This window comes from Streptopelia decaocto (genome assembly GCF_964273445.1).
Source record: "Streptopelia decaocto genome assembly, chromosome: 2".
NCBI lineage: Eukaryota > Metazoa > Chordata > Aves > Columbiformes > Columbidae > Streptopelia > Streptopelia decaocto.
Genome location: NC_138655.1, coordinates 6,585,665 through 6,611,780, shown reverse-complemented (window position 1 = coordinate 6,611,780; position 26,116 = coordinate 6,585,665). Strand labels below are relative to the sequence as shown.

The 26,116-nt window shown below is 38.9% G+C and overlaps 1 protein-coding gene across 1 annotated transcript in view; it reads right to left on the bottom strand.

The window, feature by feature from the left end:
* Positions 1-26,116, bottom strand: part of FAM135B (family with sequence similarity 135 member B) — a gene marked incomplete at both ends in the record, with an annotated part of 144,170 nt that overhangs the window by 72,816 nt on the left and 45,238 nt on the right. Inside the window, one exon of the mRNA XM_082045143.1 lies at positions 4,385-4,524. Within this exon, the coding sequence (XP_081901269.1) occupies positions 4,385-4,524 (140 nt within the window). The remainder of the gene's footprint in view (positions 1-4,384; positions 4,525-26,116) is intronic.

The following is a 26,116-nucleotide window of genomic DNA, read 5'->3' as shown; positions in this document are numbered from 1 at the left end:
CCAGAGCTCATACAGAAGAGTCACTGAAATTTCTACCATTTCTCAGTCTCCTGTTTGAAATAACATTGTCTTTAAATGAAATACTGACTGCTTCTTTTAGCTCTACTGAGACTATAATGTTATTTTCCACAGCTGTAATTTACAGACTAAAATTTTCCAGAAGTCTCATAGACTACCAGATTTTTTTTTTTTTTAAGTTTTCACCTTTAAATTTTCACACTAACATACTTAAGAAACCGGCCTGAAAAATTTCTCTGGAATATAATTAGTGTATGACAAGCTAAACCAAGCAGCATCCTGCCAGATAATTTGTGAAAGGTCTTTGAGTGTTTTCTTATAATGTTCTTTGACCTCTCAGCTGTGTTAATGATTAAAATTACAACTCACAAAAGAGAAAATAAATGTCTGTGTTTGTGGGAATATATTAATACTAAACAAATAATTTTGTTCTGTTTTGTAATATTTCATACACCCAAATAAAAGGGACATTCAGAACATCTGACATCTGGGCATTTCACATGCTGATCTTGTCTCCAGTCAAAAATAAAATCAATAAAACCAGTTAGATATTTTGGAAGCGTTATTTGAAATAGTACATGCATTTCATTTCTTTTTCTGCCTAAAATCAAACAAGGGCATAATTGTTCTTGTTATTTCTGATTTGATTAATTCTTCATTGTTTGCATCAACCTAATATTATTCTGCTTTCTTGTGGAAAGTGAAGTCTGCATATTAAGGATTCAGTTCTCCATTGCTGGGGTATGCTTACATTACCCTTTGTGCTCCCACCTTGGACCTTAAAGTTTGTGCAAAAAAGACCCCATATTCATCCATGAGCACATACAGTTTTCCAGAAGTGTTACCCTATGTTCAGGCTGTTTTCTAACCTCTGCCTCTCTTGCAAAAGGACTACACTGATAAGGAAATGCATTTAATTAAACACTGTTTGGAAGCTGTGCAATAGAAAACATTTTTATCATAAAAATAAGTATATTTATACAATAAAAAGTATATACAAAGCAAAGTACTCAATTTTTTTTTTAACTGTTGAGGAATAAAGTGCATTATTTCAATTTTGAATGCTATTTTTTCAGGTTTATGTTTACATCTTTGGTTTAGCTTTTAAGAGTTGTTGTAGTAGTTATAACTGAAGTTTCCAGCATTCTTGTGATGTACTTCCATAATATTTAACTGTTTATCCAGAATGTCAGATTGAATGATCTGGAGGCCCCATCTCACTTAAATTTTATCTGAAAAGTACAAAATCTAATATACTGTTATATCTCTGCTTTGTCCTCTTCCTGCTACTAAATTGTCCCTGAATGGAGTCAGCAAGCAAGGAGAAAGACAAGTTACCTGTTTTATTGTTTGATGAAAGAGGCAGAGCTCCTTCTTTAATAAGAATGAAAGTTAAAGTTTATGAAAATAAATTAGACTTCTTTGTAACACTAAAGGCTGCCTCAGCCCTGCAATATTGTTTCCTATGAATTCGAGGAATGCTGCATTGTGGGATAATAGAGAAAAAGGCATCTAATAAAGCAGAGAGTTTTAAAGCACCATTTATATGGTGAAAGGTATGCTTAGTGCCACTTCTAGGCAGATAATTGAACCTTCCTCCATTTGATGCCAGACAAAACGATGCATTTCCATATTTAAATTTATGTTGGGTTATGCAAGTGGAGGAGAAAAAAAGTAAAAAAAAAAAAAAATTTAAAAAAATAGCAGCAAACAAAACACAGTAGCACATAATCTAATCTGGAGATGCACATTGCTTTTTTTTGTTTGCGATTTTTTTTGTACTGAACCCATCTCAGCAACCTATCTCATCGACAAAACTACCCTAGCATTATGAAAAGAAAGCATACTGCTCCTTTGTTATAATATTTGATAATTCCAGCTCTGACCGTAGTATGCTCCACGTAGTTTCTAACTCAATACTTCCGCTACCCAGTCTAACTTTCTTGTCTATCTATCACATCTTCCATTTATGAAAAAGCCGTGAACAGATTCTTCACCCTCAACCAAAAAAACTCACCATATCACACAATTTGTACAAAAAGGACTTGCTTCTGTTGTGTGTTAAATAAGATAAGAAGTTAGGAATGGAAATAGTTTTTAAAACCCTCACAAATCTCAAGGTGTTTTACGCATGCCACATTGCAAGGATCTCATCCAACATATGAGATTATGGGACAGAGATGCAAAGCCATCATTAAGAAATAACAGTGAATATGGCAGGTTTCTTCTGAGTATGGTGCCCTGTGAAGTGGCACATTTTGCTCTCTCCCATAGTTATGTCAAATTTGTAAAGTTGTGCAGGACAAGACATCAAAGCAGAAAAAGGAGGCTTGGGAGCATTGAGCAGAAGTGAATTGTGCTAATCTGTTCAACATGCAAAAAGGTTTACACAGCTTTATTTTTGCATTTGATTCTTTAGAGTCTCTTCAATAATTAATCTGGGACAAATTCAGTGAGGGTGGCAGACACTAGAACAGGCTGCCCAGGGAGGTTGTGGAATCTCCTTCTCTGCAGACATTCAAACCCACCTGGTCACCTTCCTGTGTAACCTCATCTGGGTGTTCCTGCTCCGGCGGGGGGATTGCACTGGATGAGCTTTCGAGGTCCCTTCCAATCCCTAACATTCTGTGATTCTGTGAAACAGACCCATTTGTCCTCTTTTCTACACCCCTAAAAACCCTAAAGAAGCTTCATCACACAGAGATAATGGAGCTTTCTCTGTGCAAAACCATTCTGCAAGTACAGAATTGGGCAGCTGTCCTTTTCCCAGGAAACCTCCTGTGGAAAGACAAGCTTGATGCACACAGCATATCAAGAACTGCTATAATTTGAGGGGAGGGACTTTTAATCAGAGATGTTCTTCTAAGGAAGGATAAAATTAATATTCAGTTAAGCATGTTGGTATGTACTTCTAATGAATATTTATAAACTTGCATTTAGTTATTTTTCATATAAGCACAAAACAACAATTCTAGGAAGGAATAAATCGATGACACCATGTTAAAAAAAAAAAAAAAAGGCACCAAGAAAAGAGTGGGAGGGAAGGAGAAGCATGTTAAATGAGCTTAAAGTAGGTTCTCCAGCTGTTTTAATTTTGATCCATATATAACCCACATAAACATGGGTTGAAATCAGACAAAACAGAAATGTTAAATCTCTTCAAGCTGAAATACAAAATTATACAAGGAAGGACAGGTAAGAAACTCTGGCCTCAAATTCAGTACACAACATTCGAATCATGCTGGCTGCATAACTCATCTTGATGGCATGCTGATTTTTCAAATACAGCCAATATCGTGTCTGTCATTATCAATGAGAGCAAGTACCAAATGCCATATACTCTGTACCAGTCCTTGTTGTGGCAAAGCACAGCGATGACACTTTGTGCCAGGGTTGAGTTCCGTTCTACAAGAACATTTTCTCCCCTTTCTGTGTAGGGGCCCAGTAAAACAATACTTGCCATACCCTAAGATCACTTATCTCTTGTAGCTCCTGGGAACATCATTGTGAGATATCAATTTCATATCAGTAAGAGAAAGCCAAAGGTGCCCTACAAGATGGGTGGTTCAGATCACATACTTCCCTTGTGTGGGTGCTCCTGTTGGCTAAAGGAGTAGATGCTGAATGGGGAGAAGGATCTTGTATGAACCCATTCTAGCTGAGAGACAACGGAAAGTAAAGGGGTCATACATGGACTATACAGAGGGTAAACTCCAGCAGCTCTACCATGTACTCCTGCAATCAGGAGCACTAAGGAGAAGGGTAAGGAGAACCTTGTGTGGTGGTAAGGGACTGTAGCAAAAACCAGTCACAAAGAGAGGTGAGGAGGAGGATACAGTAATATAGTCAGAGTAGAAGCTGGTCCTATCAAGATGCAGAGCATTCCCGGTTTTCTCAGGTGAGGCTGATGCACACCTATATGTAGAATGACTGATCTAGTGCACAAATGACAAATTCTGGTTGATACACTTGATGTACTGATTTATCAGAATATGTCAACATCGTATTCCACTGGAAAGCCAAGGTGTAGACTACTTGTCGTATAACGTACTGTTTATAGAGTCTATCTGACCTAATGTCGACGTTTATAGTGTTGGCACTTACAAATAAACAAATCACCGCAGGCACTCTTGTCAGCATAAGTAATGATGGGTGCAGGAGGATCAATCTCCTTCTAATGCAAATGCTGGCATTTGGTCAGATAAATCATGGCTTTGCCTCCACCAGCTACATTGACAAGACCTGTGACAGCACAGGGACTTCATGACCACTTCACAAATGGAGTTATCTGTGCAATGGACACATAAATTTAGGTAAGAGGAACCCCAGCCCTCCTGTGTTTGACATGCATCCCAAGACAACTCACCCTTTCACCATCCAGAAGCAGGTGCACTCTGAAGGTCATTGCTTCATTAAGAATGATCTCTTCGTTTCTGTACAAAATCTGAAATATTCTGCTGTAAACGTTGTTTTCATGAACGCAGGCTGAGCAAAGGCTGGAATCACCTGCACAAAACACAGAAAGACTTATGGTGTGATGCCTGCATGGAAATTATTTTTACTCCTATGTTTCCAATTCAGGATTATCTAGGCCAGTTGTATCGGTACCTGAAATTAAACACTTGCAGTCTAAATAATTAATGGAATGGAGCAGATTGTTATCATAGGTTTCAGGATCCCAAACATGGTATTTAAAGAACATAAATGTTAAACTGTAGGCAGGCCAGATTTCAAAATGAGAATAGCTGACCCTGTGGCAGCACTTACCCTATTAACTTTACTTGTAATAAAATCTAAAGCATCAAATTTCTTTCAGGGAGGTTTGCTACCCAGCCACCACAATGACTGTTGGTGTTCACCTGTGAAACTTCACCTTTTGTCTACAATGGGCATCTTTCAGAACAGCAAGTTTTCTTGTCGTCTCTGGTGCTCCCAGTAGTTAGAGCCTGGGAGGGGGTACAATAGTCAATAGCAGATACTGAATGTAGAGAGTGGAAGTGCAGAGACAACTTAAAATACAAAACAATAAATATGTAGCTTTTTTTTTCAAGTTGCCAAAAGTCCTGTCTAATTCTTCAGGCCCTTGACCCATGTCAGAGATTCCAGTTTGGGTTATACTATTGGGATTAATGTGAGGTACTCAAGAACCAAAACCCAAAGCTTCTCCACACTGAATTCAGACAGCCAATAGCTTCATCTGTGTGCTGATGTATCACATCAGCACAAATGAACTTCACATATACTCAGGTGGGATTTGTCCTTCCTGACTTTTATGTGCCTCTGGTGTATGCATTTTATTCTGGTTATAATGAAGCCTATGGAATTTAAGACATAATTCATGTGACAAAAAACTCAAAAAGTTCATGCTTTAGATTGAGGTAATTTTTTGCTTGAAGTTCACTGCTAATTGAGTAATTCTTCTTTTACTAAGAAGAAAACCATGTAACTTGCTTAGCTGTACAAACCCACACCGGAGGCAGCAACATTTATGACAGTGAATCCCTTCTAGAGGAGCCTTCAAAGACTGTGTGGCTGTTTAATGAACAACTGGGCACCAGAGTTAGGTACTTTCAAGTTGTGTCTTGACTGTTAACAAGAATCCCCTGCTAATTCTGCTTCCATAGCCCCTGAGCAACAACAGCTTGAATAATTTACTTGGAGACAGTTTTGTCCCTTTCCAGCATTCAGCACTGTATGAATCTGAGCTTTTGAAATACAGTCCTTTAACAAATGGTATTTTGGAACTCTCCTAGCATGGTGTGCTTATAAAAAGTTGTACTAGTGTCAGTCCTTCAAAGAGAGAGAGATCTGTCACCATCAGGAAGCCAACAGGCCTATGGTTTTTACACAGAATAATAGTTTTTCAGAAAGTACTTCTGGGAATTTGGGCCATTGCAGAATTGGTTTGAGTCCAAGAGCTGTTTTAAGATATAAGACCAGGTCAGAAAGTCACAGGGACTGCTGGTTTTTCAAGAGTTTCAAATCAGGACAGTTCTATTCTGCTGTGCTAAAGCTACTGCTTTGCTCTTCAGTGCAAGAGTTACATATAATTTACAATCAGAAGTCAGTGAGCTAAGGCTGATAGAGGACTAAAGAGTTCCTGAGGTGAACTTTGGTTAGTAGGAAAATGGGAGGAAAGATGTGCCAGGGGAACTTTAGGTTGGACATTAGGAGAAGGTTCTTCACCCAGAGGGTGCTGGACACTGGGAGATGACACAGCTCCAAGCCTGACAGTGTTCAAGAAGAGACTGGACAACATCCTCAGACACATGGTGTGAACTGTGGGGTTGTCCTGTGCGGGGACAGGAGTTGGACTCGGTGATCCTTATGGGTCCCTTCCAACCCAGCGCATTCTATGATTCTGGGGTGGGGGGGGGGGGAAGAAAAAAAAAAAAAGTACTAAAGGCTCCAGTAGACAAGTGAATGGAGTTTTGTTATTATAATAATTCTGCTGCAACCAGAATCATGCAGTCAAAGAAACACCTTCTAAAAGAAAACAAAACAAAACAACCAACCAAACAAACAAACAACACAAAACAATGTGACAGGGGAAAGACTTGAGCTAATTAATTAGCTGGGCTATAGGGCTGTCATCCAAAATACATTAAAATCATTTTCCTATTACTCACTTTTACCAAGCACAATAGTTATGGATAAGTCCAGGCAGCATGGATAAATACGCATTTATTTCATTGTGCTACACCAGTTAAGCTAGTATGTTTCAGCCTGATTAGCTCTTCAAAAGTGTGCAGTCATATTTATTTTAATTTAAACGTCATCGTATTAGAGACACTGCAAAAATCACATTAGAGGTATAATTCATTCTTATTCCTATCTGACAGAAAAAGGAAGCTTTATGTTATTTGATTTGGATATTGATATACTGCTACTTTCCTAGGACAGGAAGTTTAATGTCATTTTCTTTTCAAACACACTTCCTATACAGATCCCTCCTAGCGTGTAATTGCTTTAGGAGCTAGATTGCAAGGTGTCACAAAGAGTCATTTCTCTAATTGGAGAGGTGAAAGTCAAAGACATGCTACAATGGTTAAGGTTCTCTCAAATCAGTGTGACTGAACATGATACCAGGGGAAATTTAGGCTGGATATTAAAAAGCAATTCTTTGCAGAGAGAGTGGTCAGGCATTGGAATGGCTGCCCAGGGAGGTGCTGGACTCACCGGCCTTGGAGGTTTTTAAACTGAGATTGGACATGGCACTTAGTGCCATGATCTAGTCAATGGACTGGAGTTGGACCAAGGGTTGGACTTGATGATCACAGTATCACAGTATGTTTGGGATTGGAAGGAACCTCAAAAGATCATCTAGTCCAATCCCCCTGCTGGAGCAGGAACACCTAGGTGAGGTCGCACAGGAACATGTCCAGGTTTTGAATGTCTCCAGGGAAGGAGACTCAACAACCCCCCTGGGCAGCCTGTTCCAGTGTCTGTCACCCTTACTGAGAAGAAGTTTTTTCTCAAATTTAAGTGTAACCTCTTGTGTTCCAGCTTGGTCCCATTACCCCTTGTCCTATCATTGTTTGCCACCGAGAAGAGCCTGGCTCCATCGTCATGGCACTCACCCTTTAGATATTTATAAACATTAATAAGGTCCCCCCTCAGTCTCCTCTTCTCCAAACTAAAGAGACCCAGCTGCCTCAGCTTTTCTTCATAAGGGAGATGCTCCACTCCCTTAATCATCTTTGTTGCCCTACGCTGGACCCTCTCCAGAAGTTCCCTGTCCTTCTGGAACTGAGGGGCCCAGAACTGGACACAATATTCTAGATGGGGTCTCACCAGGGCAGAGTAGAGGGGAAGGAGGACCTCTCTGACCTACTGACCACCCCCCTTGTAATACACCCAAGGATGCCATTGGCCTTCCTGGCCACAAGGGCACGGTGATGATCTCTGAGGTCTTTTCCAACCCAGTCGATTCTGTGATTCTGTGATACTATAGACCCAAATACTGGACAGTCTTAAGCAGAGAGATCTACTTTTGCAGAGATCTGGCAGAGAACTACATACGAATGCCTGATAATCCCATAAACATGACCCATCCCTGCCTATTTTAATTGCCACAGCCTGCTTCTTTTTCTCTTAAAGTATGACATAAGGCTGTGGCAGAAGTTTTCTCAGAGGAACACTTGGCAGCATGAACATATCTTAGTAAATCTTTCAGTAATGCAGGCATCCTGCTTCTCAAAACAAAGGGGAATGAACATCTCCATACATGCTTCCCTTCGGACAGTAGCATTCAGTGATGTATTCTGCACTTCAATGTACAGACAGGGACCAGGCTGTATGACTGTGCTCGAGCTCCTTTCACTAACAAATATACCCTTCTTTAGTCTACTCCAAACGTACTCTTCTTTAGTCTACTCCATGAAAACGTCATAATCCCAGTAACTTTTACCGACTTGCCTTTGTTCCTGTGATACCTTCTGACATTCATGTCTCTTTAAACCTACAGACTTGTCTGCTAACAGATAGTGGCAATAAGGTTCAGAGTGTTTCTGTCAGATGTAGCAGATGTACCCCTGTGTTCACACAAGCACCTCTCTCCTTTGGCACAAAACACAGGATGGTGTGAGAGAGAAGCTTGAAACTTTCAGTTTTCCAAATTCTCTTTCCAGCACAGCCTCGGTTATGCAAACAGCTCTGAGCTCTGCCTGTGCTGCTCAGCAGTCGTGTGGTCCAAGGAAGACAGATGTAGTATGTGGAAACTGCTGAGAGCTCTTACTCTATGGTGAAAGCTGGAGCTAAGGCTATATTGACCTGCATTTAGCTCTTTATTCCACAGTTTCAAAGGCTTGGGCTTCAGTGAACTCAACAAGGAAAGTCTAATTTTCTGGTAATGAGCTTTTGCTCAGTAAATTTCCCTGTTGTGATATTTATTTGTGACATTGCAATGCCCCTTCAGTTAGAAGGAATCCTTTTTTCTGTCTCCTTTTCCAAAGTGGCCATTCCATCTACTGCTTATCTTCTCTGCCTTGAATAGGTCTTCAAATTATCTGGAAAGTTAAAGACCTCTCAGGTCTGTAAGAACAATTGCAAGCAGGAAAAGAATGGTTGTGCTGCACAACCATTCATTTAAGAGAATGAGAAAAGCCTATTGATGCATCTCTCTTTCTATTGTTTCAATAGGAAATAAACTGCAATCCCACCACTACCTCTAGCAATCCCTTTAGAGACTACTGAGTAATGACATTTTAAAAAAAGAAAACAAAAATAAAAAAAGTCTCTTTGCAGTTGTGCATGCCTTCATACACATAGCATAGCCTACTGGTACAGCCCAGTCAGTATATCATGTCCTGCTTTCCTACTGTCTCCATATCCAGTTTACCAGGCTCCTCCAGATACACTCTAACCTGCCTAATTTTCCTATCTGGAAGTTTCTATAGAGGGAGGTTTCTAGGTGTTATTGCTGCACATCATACAAAAAATATTAATCCCTTTAAAGAATCAGAGAGAGGCTTTGCTATTTAGAACCTGGAGGTACCTGAAAACACCCGTCCAGATAATCTTAAAATGAAGAAACTGATGGGTAGATGACCTGTAAACAAATTTGTTACTTAAACCTTCAGCCTAATTTAGTGAGAACAGAAACTGTATTGTTCTGATGACCACTGCCAGGAGGAAGGCACTGGTAGGATGATGGTGGGTGTCTGTAGCAGATGTGTGAAAGCCCCTGAAGAAGAAGAATGGAATGGAATGGAATGGAATGGAATGGAATGGAATGGAATGGAATGGAATGGAATGGAATGGAATGGAATGGAATAATAATGCCTCAGAGCATACAATGAGAGTCAGGATAGGAAAGTAAAAATAAGTAAGCAACAGATAAAAAAATGTGTGTTGACATCCTCAAGAAAAGCACTAGAACCTGAAAGACACCACCAGACACCATAGTCCCCTACTGAGACATGCGACATCTAGTCAAACTCACTTAACCATAGCTTTGCTATTCAAAGTAGGTATAAGTTGATAAAGTTGATAACAAAATCAGCTTTAGTTGACTAACGTGCTACTCTGTTTGTGTTTTGGCAAGGTGTGATATACCAGAATAGCTTGCACTTCTACTTGAAGGACCCACTGGTACATCAACTGAAAGTATTGCCTGGCCAGACTGGCAGCATCCCTCAGCTCGTGCAAAGCTATGACAGGACCTGAATTTCTGTGATTTTTCAAATATTCTCATTTATGTTATTTCCCCACCACCTCTGTTCATGCAAGGAGAGGACGCCATATCTAGGAAAAAGTAATCAATGATACTGATAATATTCTGCGGGTCAGAACTGTTCCCTTGAATTTTCTAAGATCTAATACACACACCATATAGATTAGCACTCCTTCTCCCAAACTCCACTGGCCAATTATTCCAATTTACATCTCTAGATATCCTACTTTCTTCATTTTTCAACTCTGAGCTTTTATAACATCCTTCCTCTGCTTTCACCATACCTAAATTATCTCCATTCTTCCTTTTAAATCTCTTTTATTTGAACCATCCTTTCATCAGTGTTTTTTTAACCTCTATAAAAATAGTTTGAGGAGTCTCATAGTCATTCTATGTCAATGACATTTCCGAGGAGTAAACAATGAACTCAGTTTTGCAGAATCAGCTGACAATGACACGTGTATGCCTCAACCTCTGATTCCTGTCAAGGGGACACTTTGAACAGGCAAAGTCTTGGTGTGCCTGGGATGTGATGATGAACGATTTCTCCAGAGCCACATAAGTCACATAAACCTTTGCTGTTTGCAAAGCAATAGGATTGGCTGGTTTTTATGCCCTCTACAATCTGAAAGTGATTAGCATACTCCAAGCTCAACCTCTAGATTCTTTCCAATAACTACATTTTCAATTGTGATTCTTCCTGATGTCTATAACAGACAAAGAAAATTGGAATAAATGTTAACATAAAAACCTTTTCAAGTAGACTTTCCCACCTGAAACCCAGATATGCCCAAGAATATTGATATAATGTGACCTGCTGGAGTTTTGTTTGTATTTGTATGTGTTTGTTTGTATTTATTTTTTCAGGGCTTTAAAACATTTAAATGCACATCCCCTAACTCAAAACTTGCATGAGTTAATGTTCCTATGACAGGAGGGTATTTTCAAAGCCATGAGTAAAAGGCAGCATGTTCTAGAGAGTTTCTGAAGAAAAAAACAACACTTAGAAAGGAAGAGGTTCTCGGTTGTAGTACTACACAGACTATGCATAGTGAGTGTGATTATCGTTACATCACTTTGCATGACTTTTTAGTTCTGCTTCTAACAGCTACAGGAAGCATGAAGAAAACTTTGGAAATCTGTTCTTGGTTTGTTTTGAAATCTACTACTTTACTAAGAATAACCTTATGTATTGTTGTATTTCCCTACACAACAAGGAGCATGAGATCTAAATGAAATGTGAAATCGCTGTTCCCTAGAGGAAACACATTGAAACTTTCTTCACAGCAAATTTTCTCCTATACAACTTTTCTGTTGAACTTGTAGGACATGACTACAGCTTTGCTGAGAATTACAAGGGAAAACACATCTATACCCCTCCGTTACCTCTGCTCCTAGTACACTTCAGCTTCTGTGTTTGACAAAGAGCAGAGATAGGATTTACCCTGATTCTGTCCTCTATTCAGTAGTGCAGAGAAGTAAGAGTAATTACTACTTTTTCAAAATAAGGAAGGAGGAAATGTGACGATTCAGTCCTGGCACTCTGCTGCTGGAGAGATTACATCGCTTCCTTTCTCCCATGCTAGGCAGAGAAAAAAGTCGTATTTTTTAATTCCAAATATAAAATTACAGCTCTAGGGAATATGGCTTTTTATAAAGATGAGTTCAGGTTTACATCCTGCTTTCTCCAGAATTATCTCTGTGTGGTATATTGAGCATTGTGTGAGAGGTCTAAAATGAACAGGCAGTGATTATGCCATCAGGAAAAAATCCATATGGAAAACAGATCTAACTTCAGATCTACACTCTTAATGCCTTTATGATTATAGCACTGGAAACAAGATAATTACTCAATTGCTGACAGCTTCTTGAATCTCTCGCTGTCTGAGAAAAGTGGTGTTGTTATGTTGCTATTCAGGTAAATGGAAAAGCATAGTTCTGCTAAGCTTTGCTTTATGAAGAAGATGCTCTTCAATAACGTGGCAAAATCAAGGTGCTGCAGTTGTTAACAGAGCTTTGCTGCAAATATTTCTTTACAAATAACAGTGCACACTTAAACATTTGTATTTCAGATTGATGCAGAGCCACAAGGAATACATCATAGTCTCTATACTTGAATTGCCACCAAGAAAATCTCAGAGACATACAATACCCTTGAACGCAGATGGGTTCATTCTCCCAGGTCACTCGTGCACATACGAAGGGCATTGCAACACACTCACTTGAGAAAGAATTGTGAGCATTTTGAAACCTGCCTACCCACAATCCTTATGTTACTACCCACGCAGACATGTGTCAGCAGTTCATGTGATCTTTCCTAATCTGCTTTAGTGTAAAGTCAACTCCTGCTAAATCACAGCAGAAGGAAGTTTAAACTGATAGATAGATGACCTCGCCCTGAAGTGAATCGGAAGCAATCAAAAAGCCTGTTAACATGGGTGAACAGAGAGCACGATAATAAGAAGGTCTAGATAGTATTGACTTTAAAACCTCAGTCTGGACTAGCTGTAACACCACCTATTAATAATCGGAGTGATCTCTACAGCACACATGACCCTAGTTTATAACTATAAACATAACCCAAATCTACCTAGTGGATGGCTACCTCCCTCGCCATGCAGACACACACTTTGGGCTGTCCTGCCTCTTGGTCTTCAGCATCTGAAATTCCCACAAGCCTCACAAGGAGAGCTGATTCATGTTTAGAGTCCCTACAAAATAGCTATGCATTTTCTAATTTCTAAATTTCCTTGTCACCTAATTTATTCTACTATTGCCAAAATTCTTAAACGCTTACAGCCCATACTAATGTTTCTATTTATTAGAGAAAATGAAGACATGAGGGCACTCCTTGAATGAACAGTATGCCCTCTTTCTAGAACCTACTGCAAAATATAACCAAGGATACCAGAAAATCTTGTGCAAATAGCCCTGTTTATCTAATTTTTTTTCTTTTTTTCCTTTACCATCTGTTGGAACCATATGCCTTCTTAAATAAGAGCTAATTATAGGTCACAACCACAACTAATCAAATAGTGGTAACTGTTGCAAACTTCAGCTGGAAATTTCATTTCTTCCTTATAAAAGATTCTCCCAGACCAGACACTGAGATGGTTGCTTTCTCTGGTTTTCTGGACTTGGGTACTCAGCAGCTACAGTTGATGCACACATATCTGTGTTAACATATGGGAGAAATTCATAACAAGCTGGAGAAATAAGAGCCAATGTACAGTTCCCGCCAAGTACATCAGGAGCGGGGACTTTGGGACAGAAAGTGACTGTATCTAATAAATATCCACTGACATGTACTGTAGCAGAGCTCTTAGTGTTTTGAGTTTTCCTTCTCTGCCCCTGTACTGTTGTACTGAGTGAAAGAGAGAAAAGAAATAGCACTGTCAGAAAATTATCTGGTTTTTAGTATTGAAGAACTGCAGCAAAAAAAGATCCAATACTAAAATGAAATTTTGGGAGAGAGATTTCTGCCCATTTAGAGAAAAATAAATCTCCTAATGAGCTGAAAAATGAGAAGATTTCACTTTCATGTCTAATGTCCATTTGTATAAATGTCAATTTACACCATTGAGGCAAATGTTTTATAACTGCTTCCAGTGTCAATGTCACTTTGCATTTCTGTGTAATGTGAAAGGACTGATGGGTAAAAATTAATCCAGTCCTAAATATGGCAAATGAAGAGTTCAAGTGCCTTTTAAAAACCCCAAACACTAAATAGCTCTTTCAGCATCATAAGACAACTTCAGGCTGTCGTGCTGACCTTCCAGGAAGTTTAGAACTATTCTGGCAGAAATAAGGATTAATAATAATAATAATAATTAAAAAAAAAAAATGTTTTAAGTTAATTCATTCCAGCCATCATGCAGGTAGTTGCTCCTCATTATAACCACCACAACCCCACAACCTCTTTGTGCAAATGCGTGGTGCACACAGAAGAAAGAGAACGCTTCCAGAATTTCATTTCAGCTGCTCTTTTCCTCTGGCTGCTAATGGGAAGATTTCTTTCCACTTTTCTCACCTCTGCTCACATGATGTTTTGACAGCTGGAACACCCCAAATGTTTAAATATTCAGATATGTAAGAGTTGAAATACATATAAAAATGTGAATATATGTACTTCACAGACACAAAAACAACTGAATCAGAAAAGTCCGGAGCTAAAATCACAGTCTTTATGTCAAACTGGAAATTAAAGATTTTGCAGATGGGGCTGTAACACTTTCAAGTCCTCTGATCAATGGTATGGATTGGGAACTAAATGCTCTCCTAATGTACTAATGCAATGACTGCTGCATTCAAGAATGTGATGGATGGAGGTAGTACATTTATGAAACTGTTATATTCAGCATTATAGCAAGCTGCACTTTCCTCGGACGGTAAATTTCTGTGAATTAAATATGTAAAACATTTTGTGACAGTCTAATAAAAAAATCTGACAATAAATCTAATTTGTCAGATTTAAGAGGCAGTCCCTAAGATTCTACTGTAAAATAAAAAGCCTGAAGATTTGGAGTGAAGGATCTCAGTCTCCCACTGGAAGAAGCCACCACTGCTGGTTAGTGTGTCTAAAAACCCAGGCAAGTTACCTACATATTTAAATAGAGGTTTCTGAATTCCACTTTGGATCACAAAAGTAAACACACAAAAAAGGCTACAAAGTCCTGCAGTATTTTTCCTCTTTGTGTACAATACCAGTCAGAAGGTCTTTCGTATCATTTCTATGATCAGTCTTCAGAGATGTTAGATACAAGGGACCTGATTCCTCAGCTGCAGCTGCTACAGCTGAGGATCTTTCATTCCACAGGCTGCAGGTTCTGTTTCTAGTGTGATGTTCAAGGTGTGTTTGTCACATTCACGTTCGCAAGGTATTCTTCCTCCACGTTCAAGTGGACCTGAGCAGATCATTTGCTCATTCAGGAGGGATCTGATCCCAGTGCCCAGATGGTCTGTGATTCTGACCACTAGATTTGCTATTTGTATACAGTGGGATAAAGTGCAAAAACACACATAAATCCTTACCTGCCCATAAAAGAGATAGAAGAACTTGCTGAGTTTCCAGGGCAAGATAATGAGATATAAATCAGATGATCCTCTTCTGATGCCAATTCTTTCAACAAATTATTATACAATCTTTGTTCTGGAGGCATTTCACACATACAGCACTGGTTTCTCAAGGCAAAGAAATATAAACCGGCCTCCAGAAAGGCAGTCAGTGTGATGGAAATTGGCAGAATCAGGCCACAGGTAAGTTATGTCAATGTGTCATATTTTCAACATAGGTGTCATCACAACCCTTGAAACAGACAGGTGGCACTCGGATACTCAAACAAAACTGCACAAAGATTTGTCTGCTTATTAAAGAGGCTAAAGTAATAAAAATTTCACCTAAATACTAACATACATGCGCACCAAAATAAACTGCAGTTCTGTTTGCTGAAAAACACTTTCTGTTAAAAATAAGAATAAAAATATCATTAATGCAGTAGCTTCCAAATAATCAAACTACATTGCTAATCTGTAATAAGAACTCTTTCCATAGAAAACATAAGGTTAATTGAAACCCAAAATGCTCTGCTTTATGTTTTGTATAATTTAAGGATTCCTTTGAGCTGATATTTTAAAACTTCCCATCCAGCTGAGACACAAGATTGCTCCTTTCCTAGGTCAGCCAGCTCGTGTCTGATTAGCGATTTAAGTGGTGAACTGTCTATACAGCTCAACACCAAAATGCAATAGAATTATTCTTTCTTATTTATTTCTTTCTCAAATTAGATTACATCAACTTCTGCAATTGAATCAATAAGGTGAGGGTTTTTTGGTTTTTTTTTTTTAATTAAGCACATTATCTCCTGTAGCTTCATCTGGATCACACATGCACATAAATCAACGAGACTGATCATACTTTGTCAATGCATGTCAGGCAAAAGCCATTTGGCTTTCTGTCTGGGCTTTCATTAAACTGCATTAATGTTCTCTCTTTCTGTGATGTGCCAAGAGTATCATTAGCTATTCTCTTTCTTCGGGCTGTTTTCTGGTAAGACTATCCATCACCTTTAGTCTAAGTTGAGGGTCATTCAAAAAAGGGATTTGTTATCCCTTTCTGAATAGTCTGTCTTTTAATTTGGCATGAACTTTGCCTACATATCATGGTCCTGCAGTAAGCTCTTAAATGGACTAAGCAATATAAGACAAAGGGTCCTGAATCTAATACTACCTACCTTGCTTGACAAAACCTGTCTAAGAATTTGAAACTGAAATGGGCCAAATCCCATCTATCCAAAAAATCTCATATAAAACCCTCTACACACAAAAATTTAAATGCCTTTACCTCTCCAAGACCAACAAGCATGCCAAAGATGTCTTATTACCACTACTATATAGTGATTAAACTTGGACAAAGATATGGTTGGACAAAGTTATAGTAGATTGCTCAAGATAATCCTGAAAATCAATTGGGAATGAACTCACATCTAGTGTAAAGAAAATCCTGTGTTTACTACCAAACAAACATACGCAAACATATTGGACACCACATTGTAGGGATATGTGGCTACATTAACACTATTTAGACAGCACTGGAGAGGTCTGGATTTCCATGCTATCACTGTCTTCTTGAGAGACAATAGGCAAATCATGAAGCATCTTTGTGTATCAGTTTCCCATATATTAAGTTCTCCTTATCTTTGTCTCTCATTTAACCAGCCTGCAGCTGCCATGTTGAACTCTGAGTGTTATTACAATACTCACCACACTGCTTTCAACTGTTATATCTAACTCAGCTGGAAAATACTGCTGAACCTGGGATATAAATCTTTAACAGCTTCCACAATAGATAAACGATGCAGATATTTCCCTAGATATCTTTGTGTAGTGATAATCATGCACATCAATTTTTTTTCTAAATATTTAATAAAATATTGGCTCTTTTTCTTCTACCTCTAAACTTATCAATATTCCTGATAATTTTGGAAGTAGTGATCCCAAGTGCAGTCCATGAGACAAATACACCTTTCTGATGTAAGCTGACAGTATCCAGGACACATGATTTGCAAGATTTTACCTGAAGTCCATGGGGTAGTTTCCTGGAGGTATTATAACTTCTTACAGAGTTCACAGAGATGATAGATCAGGCCTGTGTTGCAGGTGCTTACAGCTGCCTTCCTAGTTTTCAAACAGTTTCTCACAGAATAATAAAATGGATAGTATATATTCAAGTGACATAACTTTGGAAATAACCCATCATTTCGGTTGCCGCATTGTAATTAAGAGATGCACTTAAGTGCATTGTTCCTCTGGATTTTGGTGGTAAGAAAGTCTGAGAGAAGAACAGACTGAAGATTTCAACTAGTAAATATTGCAGCAGAGTAATTAAAAAAAAAACAACCTGTAAAGTACTGTCATGGCTTATCGCCAGCCAGCAGCTAAGCACCACAGAATCACAGAATGTCAGGGATTGGAAGGGACCTCAAAAGCTCATCCAGTCCAATCCCCCTAATGGAGCAGGAACACCTGGATGAGGTTACACAGGAAGGTGTCCAGGTGGGTTTGAATGTCTGCAGAGAAGGAGACTCCACAACCCCCCTGGGCAGCCTGTTTCAGGCGCTGTTACCCTTACTGAGAAGAAGTTTCTTCTCAAGTTTAAGTGGAACCTCTTGTGCTACAGTTTGAACCCATAAACCTTTGTCTTATCATTGGTTGTCACCGAGAAGAGCCTGGCTCCATCCTCCTGACACTCACCCTTTATATATTTATAAGCGTTAATGAGGTCACCCCTCAGTTTCCTCTTCTCCAAACTAAAGAGCCCCAGCTCCCTCAGCCTTTCCTCATACAAGAGATGCTCCACTCCATCATCTTTGTTGCTCTGCGCTGGACTCTCTCCACACATCCACTTGCTCATCTCCCTACCCAGTGGAATGAGTGAGACAACCAGAAGAGTAAAAGTGAGAAAAATAGTGGGTTGAGAAAAAGTAAAGCAAAAACCACACACACAACTGCCTTCCCTTCTCAATACTTTCACAAATGCTGGAAACCAAGGAAATGTTGTTTTCCATTACCCTGGGAATAGTGATTTAGGTTAAGATTGTTCTACAAATATTAAGAAGGAGAAAAAAATTACAGTGCATTTTGCATAAGGTTTTTCCACATGCCCATGTCCTTGTAAGGGTGGCTGTCCTTGAATATGAGAGTTGTGGGAAATCGTATAAGAGCCTGTGGGTATGAATCATGGGGGAAAGACTAAGAGTTAGCTTGTTCTTATTTAAAATTGATAGAAGAAATTTAAAGACTTGATTGGAACTTTTCACACAGGCAAATACAATGAAAAACTGAGGAAATTGGAAAGCATCCAAAACAGGCTTGGCAAGAACCTTTAGCAGAAATGGTAAAAAAACCTTCATAAATTATAAGGAGAATAAAAGCAAAACAAAATAAAATAATTAAAAAAAAAAAAAGAAAAGGAAAAAAAGAAAAAAAAGAGAAAAAAAGGAAAGGAAAGGAAAGGAAAGGAAAGGAAAGGAAAGGAAAGGAAAGGAAAGGAAAGGAAAGGAAAGGAAAGGAAAGGAAAGGAAAGGAAAGGAAAGGAAAGGAAAGGAAAGGAAAGGAAAGGAAAGGAAAGGAAAGGAAAGGAAAGGAAAGGAAAGGAAAGGAAAGGAAAGGAAAGGAAAGGAAAGGAAAGGAAAGGAAAGGAAAGGAAAGGAAAGGAAAGGAAAGGAAGATGGAAGATTATAGGTTTTCTCAAGACTAAATCATCACTATTGCATAACAAATACCATGTGAGTTGTTCAAACTTCCCTGGTTTCTGGGAAAAGATGTGGAATACTGCACTGGACATCTAGTTGCTTCCTTAGTGTTCCACATGCAGATGAATTTCTTGAGGTATCCATCAACATCCTATCAGTTCACTTTACTTTTTACATCCCTATTGAGATCATAGAATCATTTCAGTTGGAAGAGACCATCAAGATCATCGAGTCCAACTACAACCTAAACTAAACCTAGCACTAAACCATATCCCTAAGAACCTCATCTATGATCCTTTTAAACACCTCCAGCCATGGTGACTCAACCACTTCCCAGAGCAGCCTGTTCCACTGCTTCACAAAAGTTTCCAATATCTATATATTCTTATGCATCTTTGTCCACTGTTACCAAATTCAATAATATTTGGTGTCAGCAAGTTTCAGAGGCTCATTGTCTTAAAAAAGAAGAAAATTTTGATGATGCTCAAGTTTGTGGTATTTCAACATCTTGGATACTTCTTTGCTCTCTTTCAGTCTAAAAGTTTGAATTCAGAGGTTAGACCTAGAATTTGTGTTTGTAGGATTGATGCAGACAAGTCATGAGTTGAAGGAGTTTAGGAGTTAGAGACCTTCAGAACTGCAGTGTTTATCCATACAACACGACAACCATTCCAACACTGTAGTTAATATTTAGCTCTTATAGACTTTCTGGACAGACATTTTAGAAAGCACAACTGATATTCAGTAATTTCTATCACATTACTCTTCCTGTATTACTACTCATTTTCTTCTGTGCATTGAAGACAGGTGCTTTCCCCTTGCATTGCCTACCACATCTCTATATTTTAAATCACACTCCTACCTGGACAGATAGTCTTGAGCAAGTAAACAGCAGCAGAGGCTTAATATGTCAAACAAAAATGGTAGATGCAACTTTCTGCAGAGAGCTCTTCAAGGGTTTCCGTCACATTGACTCTAACAATTTGTGAGCCAACCTTGTAACAATAGTCATAACTGGAATAATCTTATATTTAGAAGGCAACAGTGTTGTTATTGTGAAACAATTTAACAAAACAAGCTTAAAACTGAAGACATGTGCAGTCAGGGGATTAACCAGTTTTATGAAGGTGTTTTATGAAGGTGATTAACCAGTTTTATGAAGAGTTTGTGCTCCTCCCTTATTTATTACAAAAAAATATAGACTTGAGAAGGACAAAATAAAACCATGGCACAAATGTTAATCCTGTTCCAATTACTTCAGCACCAAATTTGAAACTAGAAACTCCTGTTCCAGCTCTATTAGACACTTGGTCTGTGGTACTAAGGAAATTACATGTGACTGGATTAAAATCATAGAATCAGAGAAAAGTTTGGGTTGGAAGGGACCTTCAAAGCTCATCCAGTCCAACCCTCTGCAATAAGCAGGGACATCTTCACCCAGATCAGGTTGCTCAGAGCCCTGTCCAGCCTGGCCTGGGATGTTTCCAGGGATGGAGCATCTACCACGTCTCTGGGCAAATGCTGCCTCCATATTCCTAAAGCTGGGTGGTTAATACACACCTCTTCATCCAATAATATTCTGTATCTAAATCTGGGCAAAGGCAAAGTATCCTGGTTCTCTGAAGCATTATGCAGCCAGCAGATCTTTCTGGAGCAAAAGGTGGTTGTTAGAAGCTCAGGACTTTTGGAAAATGGTCAGTTCAGTGAACTAGAACCAAAACAAAACAATTAGGCTCTATTTTTCTTTGAAAAAGAGAAACATTCTTTCTCTGTTTTGTTTTGTTGTTGTTGTTGTTTTGTTGGTTGGTTGGTAGTGGGTTTTTTGTTTGTTTGTTTTTTGGTTTTTTTTTTTTTATTATTATTATTATTCTGGGAGCATCAAGGCAAAACGTTTCTTGGCAGGACTGAATACTGCAGAAAATGTGTCTAAATCAGCCAGAATTAAGGCCAAGCAGCTGACTGAATCTTAATTTCTGCAACTAAATGAACAATTTGAAGCACACTAACATCAACACCTGGTAAATGTTTCTTTTATATCTTGTTGTCATTTCCTTAATTTTTACATTTGTCTGGCTGAAATTACTCAAATTCAACTATTTTTTCCTTCACACTTTTACTGTGAACTTGTATGTCTTTTTGAGAAAATACTCTGTCAGGAAAAGAAATATAAGTGCATCGGTTTCAAGAAAAAAATCATCTAAAGCTGGGTCAGCACCTCTGAAGAGAGCTTGTGTTGGAACAGCAGCTCTTTCTTCAGTACAGCTGTGCTTTCCTCCTTGAGAATGTTGTTGAATCATTTAGTTTGGGTCATTTCTGGGAACTCTCTCAAAATATATGAAAAAGGGATGGTTTTCAACTCAAGCCTGCAGGCTTTAAATAGTAAGCTCTAGTGGAGCGATTTTGCTTGTTTTCTGCTGCAATCTACTAGGATGCTTTGTAAGGCTGAACTCCTCCAAGCTGGGGATGGCTTTTCCCTTTGTGCTGTTTCTTTTCAGCAGTGGTTGAAAACTAAGTCTAGCTTGTACTCAGATTGTCACAAAACTTGCAGCAACAAGCAGTCTAAGATCACAGAATCACAGAATGTTTGGGATTGGAAGGGACCTCAAAAGATCATCTAGTCCAATCCCCCTGCCAGAGCAGGAACACCCAGATGAGGTTACACAGGAAGGTGTCCAGGCAGGTCTTGAATGATTCCAGAGTAGGAGACTCCACAACCTCCTTGGGCAGCCTGTTCTAGTGTTTTGTCACCCTTGCTGAGAAGAAAAAGAGGAGACACTGCTCAACTCATCCTGTCGCATCTGTTACCCAACCTTTAGCTTTCCACTTGTTTAACTCCACTTTCTGATCTTTCAAATCAAGGATACTGCTGAGGTCCCCTTGGCTTGTGTTTAACTATATTTGCAGAGATAGGAGTGACATAAAAGTCAGGTGCCTTCAATGTGAGCTTTGGGTCAGAGAAGAATAAATTTTTAAGTGGACTATAAAGTATGTGAGCCCTGTGACTAATCCCCATGGAGGCATTGCCCGCCCTTGAATTCTTTTAGGAAAATAGAGTAGAATCTGATAATTACTTGTTTGTACAAAAGCTCCACCAACATACTGTTCCTTGTGATGGATCAGCCACTTGAATCAAGAAGTAAAAGCAAATGCAATCAAACTTCTATGCAGGAATAGGCTGGCTTCTTCACAGATCTGCATTCCCCCTTTTCTCCAGGCTGCTGATAGACCCAAATGCTTAAGGAAAAAAGGATGATTTTTGTCTTTTTTATCCACTATAGTGATCATACTATATGGAATAGAAGTATTACACCTCTTATTATACTTCTCCAAGTTTGTATTCACTGTTTTGGTTTTCTATATGAGTGGCCATCAGGCTTTTTTTGTGCAGTCACCAGATAAGCAAACTCACAGACACAGGCAAGCACTAAATTGAGTTCAGTTCACTTATGTTTTTTTCATTAAGTGGCTGGCTAACATGAAATATGTTCCCTGATACCACCCATATCCTGCAACTGCACACTATGTCAAGGAGCACCCTCTCTTCTGAAGATGCTCGTCACTAATGAGCCTCATATTCCTTCTCTGCATAAGCAAATTTCCCATTCCACACAGCAATTATGTAAATGAAGGTGAAGTGTCTGATAACTTCCCTTGCTTTGTCTTGGCTCATGATTAAAAAGATTAAAAACATTAAATAACTTCCTTTTCAGTCTGGGGAAAGAGGTGGCTATCCAAACTAAAAAAATTGAAATACTTTTAATCAAAAAGACATTTTAAAATGGGTTTTCCTCTTTGTGTCAACAGCCCAAAAGTAAATGGATGAAAAGCCACCTCCAGAAGACATTGTTCAAAGAGTTTATTTCATTGTGTAGTGACTCAATTTCCTGTTGCAGCTAACTGCTGCCAAAACCAGGCACTGTGCAATGTAAACAGTGAGCAATATTCTAGATTAAATCTATTTGATATTACATGAAAGCCTTCAACATTCTTTGAATGGCTTGGAGACAATCCATTATGTGAATATTTTATAATCTCCACAGTGTGAGTTCTTCACCTTCTTCTTTATCCTTCACAATGTTGATTGCACATACTGTTCATGCCCCTTTTACAGGTGGAAACCAGAGGCAAAGTCTGATTTGGTCTGGTCTCCTCAGGAGTATTCAATATAAGTCAGTGTAAATTAGGCCTTTGAGGGACTTTGAAGATCTGAATCTAAGTGTCTTGCCCAACATTGGAAAGAAAGCCTGTTATAGAGTAAGAAATTGAAGTCAGATCTTTCAGTTCAGTGACAGTCTAGATTCCTTATTCTCTTCCTCTCTTCCCCTCTTCCTGATATTGTAGAAACTTCTATTACTGGAAATCAAAAGCTGCAACAATTTGTAGTTTAATTTAGTTTCATTAAAACCTAAAACCCAATTAAATAGAAACAAAAAACAAACTAACAAACAAAACCAGCCAGTTTTCTTATTATAATCCATGAACAAGAAAAAATCATTATAGAAGTCTGAAACTCTGCTTTTACTTGCTGTGTGCACTATTATTCCTTGGATCCTGTCAGAGGTCCTTTGTAGTCTCTTCTGATCTAATTCTTGAGACTCTGAGGTTTGGTGAGTGTATTTTCAATCAAATATTATTATGTCTGGTAACACAGAGATCCTTATTGTGTCTTTTGTACAAGAGATTTTTGATCTCCCACAAATATAATGCCAACTTTATTACTGGTCTAATGTAGATATTACACTACTTCCCACAACTTATTGTAAAAGGGAGGGAATCAAACCCTTCTAATTCTGAGTAGGCCACATGGTGAAAACTCAAATCTTAACTTCCACATACTTCCTAGAGTAGATTCTATTGTTGAGTCTCCCCAGATGAACATCAGTTGCATCCACTAGCCTTGAATAAATTTTTTAGCATGGAATCTATCATGTCTCATTTTAGTCACAGATTTTTTTTTTTTTTTTTTTTTTGGTCATCAGTGGAGAAAAATCAAGACCTGATAGGAGAAAATCATTGCAACCTAAAATTCAACCTTCAGATACGGAGAATGAAGTCCTTACAGTGTTACTCATGAAGGAAACTTGCACTGTAGTCTTAGGCTACTCAATCTGATGCTAAGACTACTCAAGTCTGTAACTATTGCTAAAATCATGTGAGAAACCCCCTTTCTTCCTCCTGAGACTGTGAGAAACTCCCTTTTTTCCTCCTGAGATTGTGAGTTGGAGCCCAACACCAAGACCAACAGACATAGATGCAGAAGATGATTCAACCTTATCATGGTTATGGTAGAGTTCCTATCATATGCGCAAAACTCAAATCCAAAGCAAAGTGATTGTCACTTTTGCAAATGATTTCTAGGTGAACTGTAAGATGGGAAATAATGCATGGATAGACATAAACAGAGAAATCCAGAAAATTATATTTGTCAGCATGAGCGGAAGTACTTTCAGCACAGCAGTAGGCTGGTCTTGCATCAGTCTTTCACCTTCATCAAAGCACTATTGCTGTTGGAAAACCTTATACTATTCAGTGGAAAGAGAGGAGGTTCAGGGAGAGTTGCATTAAAAAATCTCACTCAGTAATTTCAGTTATTTCCACAGATAAAACATGGCCTCCATTTAAAATGGTTTCCAGCTCCTGGGACAGCTTGCAGACAAAACACAAAATTTTTGACCTACATCTCTACAGGGCTTTAGGTGGGTTTTTTGGTGAAAAATATGGGGGAAAACAAACAAATAAACACAAACTTGTAATGAAACCAACAACTACACAACAAAGCATGGTGCAAATACACCTAGGATAACAGCGAGGAAACTTTGATCAGAGCAAGAAGGAGGGTGTGCAATGTGCTGATGAAGATGCTTTCAGCACAAGTACACTGCTCGCAGGAGGTCGGTTGGTGTAGAGAAGGGGCTGTGTTAAGTTGCAGAATATATCAGGTCAAAGCTATTCTAAAGATCTTCAATATGTTTTTGTGCTTTGCAGTACAGACATAAGCTTTTGTTTAACTCACAAGAACTTGGCCTTAAAGCAGACTTACGGTAAAAAGGCATGCTGTGGTGTGCAGATGGAAAGTGTTACACAGAAGTGTTAAGATCTAGTAACTGTTAACAAGCAAATACCAAAAATCATTAATTAATGTATTTGAGCTTTTTAAAATTAAATATTTCTCTTTCCTCATCTTTTTAATTGTTTTGCTCTGTTGCTTCTGAAGACATAAATATGCATCTTCCTCTATACACATGACAAACATTAAACTTAAGTCTCTCAGAAAGAACATTGCCTAGCAAACAGGAAGATGTCACCTGTCTAAGAGCAGCCCTAAGGTGAAGAAGGTGTTAAAGAGGAAATTTCCATTGATGTGGTATCTGGCTGCATATATTGTGCTACCCTAGCGCTGTGTGCAAGGGATGTAGCTAAATTTGGGGGGAAGTGATTTTTGCTACTTTGAGGCTTGAATCTCCTTCCCTCTGGATGGCCTTTAACTGCACACTGAGCTGATCTTTGTTTCATGTTCACAACAAATTGTGCATCCACAGCGTCCCTTCATCTCCAAGCTTTGATGGGCACAGAGGGTCACAGAGCAAACAAAGCAGTCCAGTCACCTGCGATAGGGTGGCAGCCCAAGCTCCAAGGAAGCTCTGCATTCAGCTCTGTGCTCAGCATGTGATTCAGCTCCTGGACCTGGATCCAGAGGTGTCCATCACACACAACAAAGCACCAGACACTCTGAAAAGAGCCTCTCATATTGAAGTTCAGGTGAATTGACAGTCAGTTTGATAAGCATCTAAAAGAAGTAGTTTTATATTTTCCTTTGCACATAATGAAAGATCAAGTCCTTGACACCCCTCCGCTCCCTTATGATGCCAACAACACTGCAGTGCTCAGGGCCAACATTTTCCACCAAACTAACCCTTGTTTCTCACCATGAAGGGCTATGGGACTGGTGACACTCCAGAGATGCTGGCTGTATTCAGATAGTAAAAAGCAGAAGCTGGGCCACTGCTGCAGATTTTCCAGGTTAATGTACAGAGGTGGGGAAGAAACATTTTAAGGAACAGAATTATTCTCCTAATTTTGGATGTGATACAGCAGCTATGATGATGTCGCAGCACGCTTCCATTTAGGACATAAGCTGTATTCAAAAACCTCTCACCTAGAAGAAAAGTCAGTG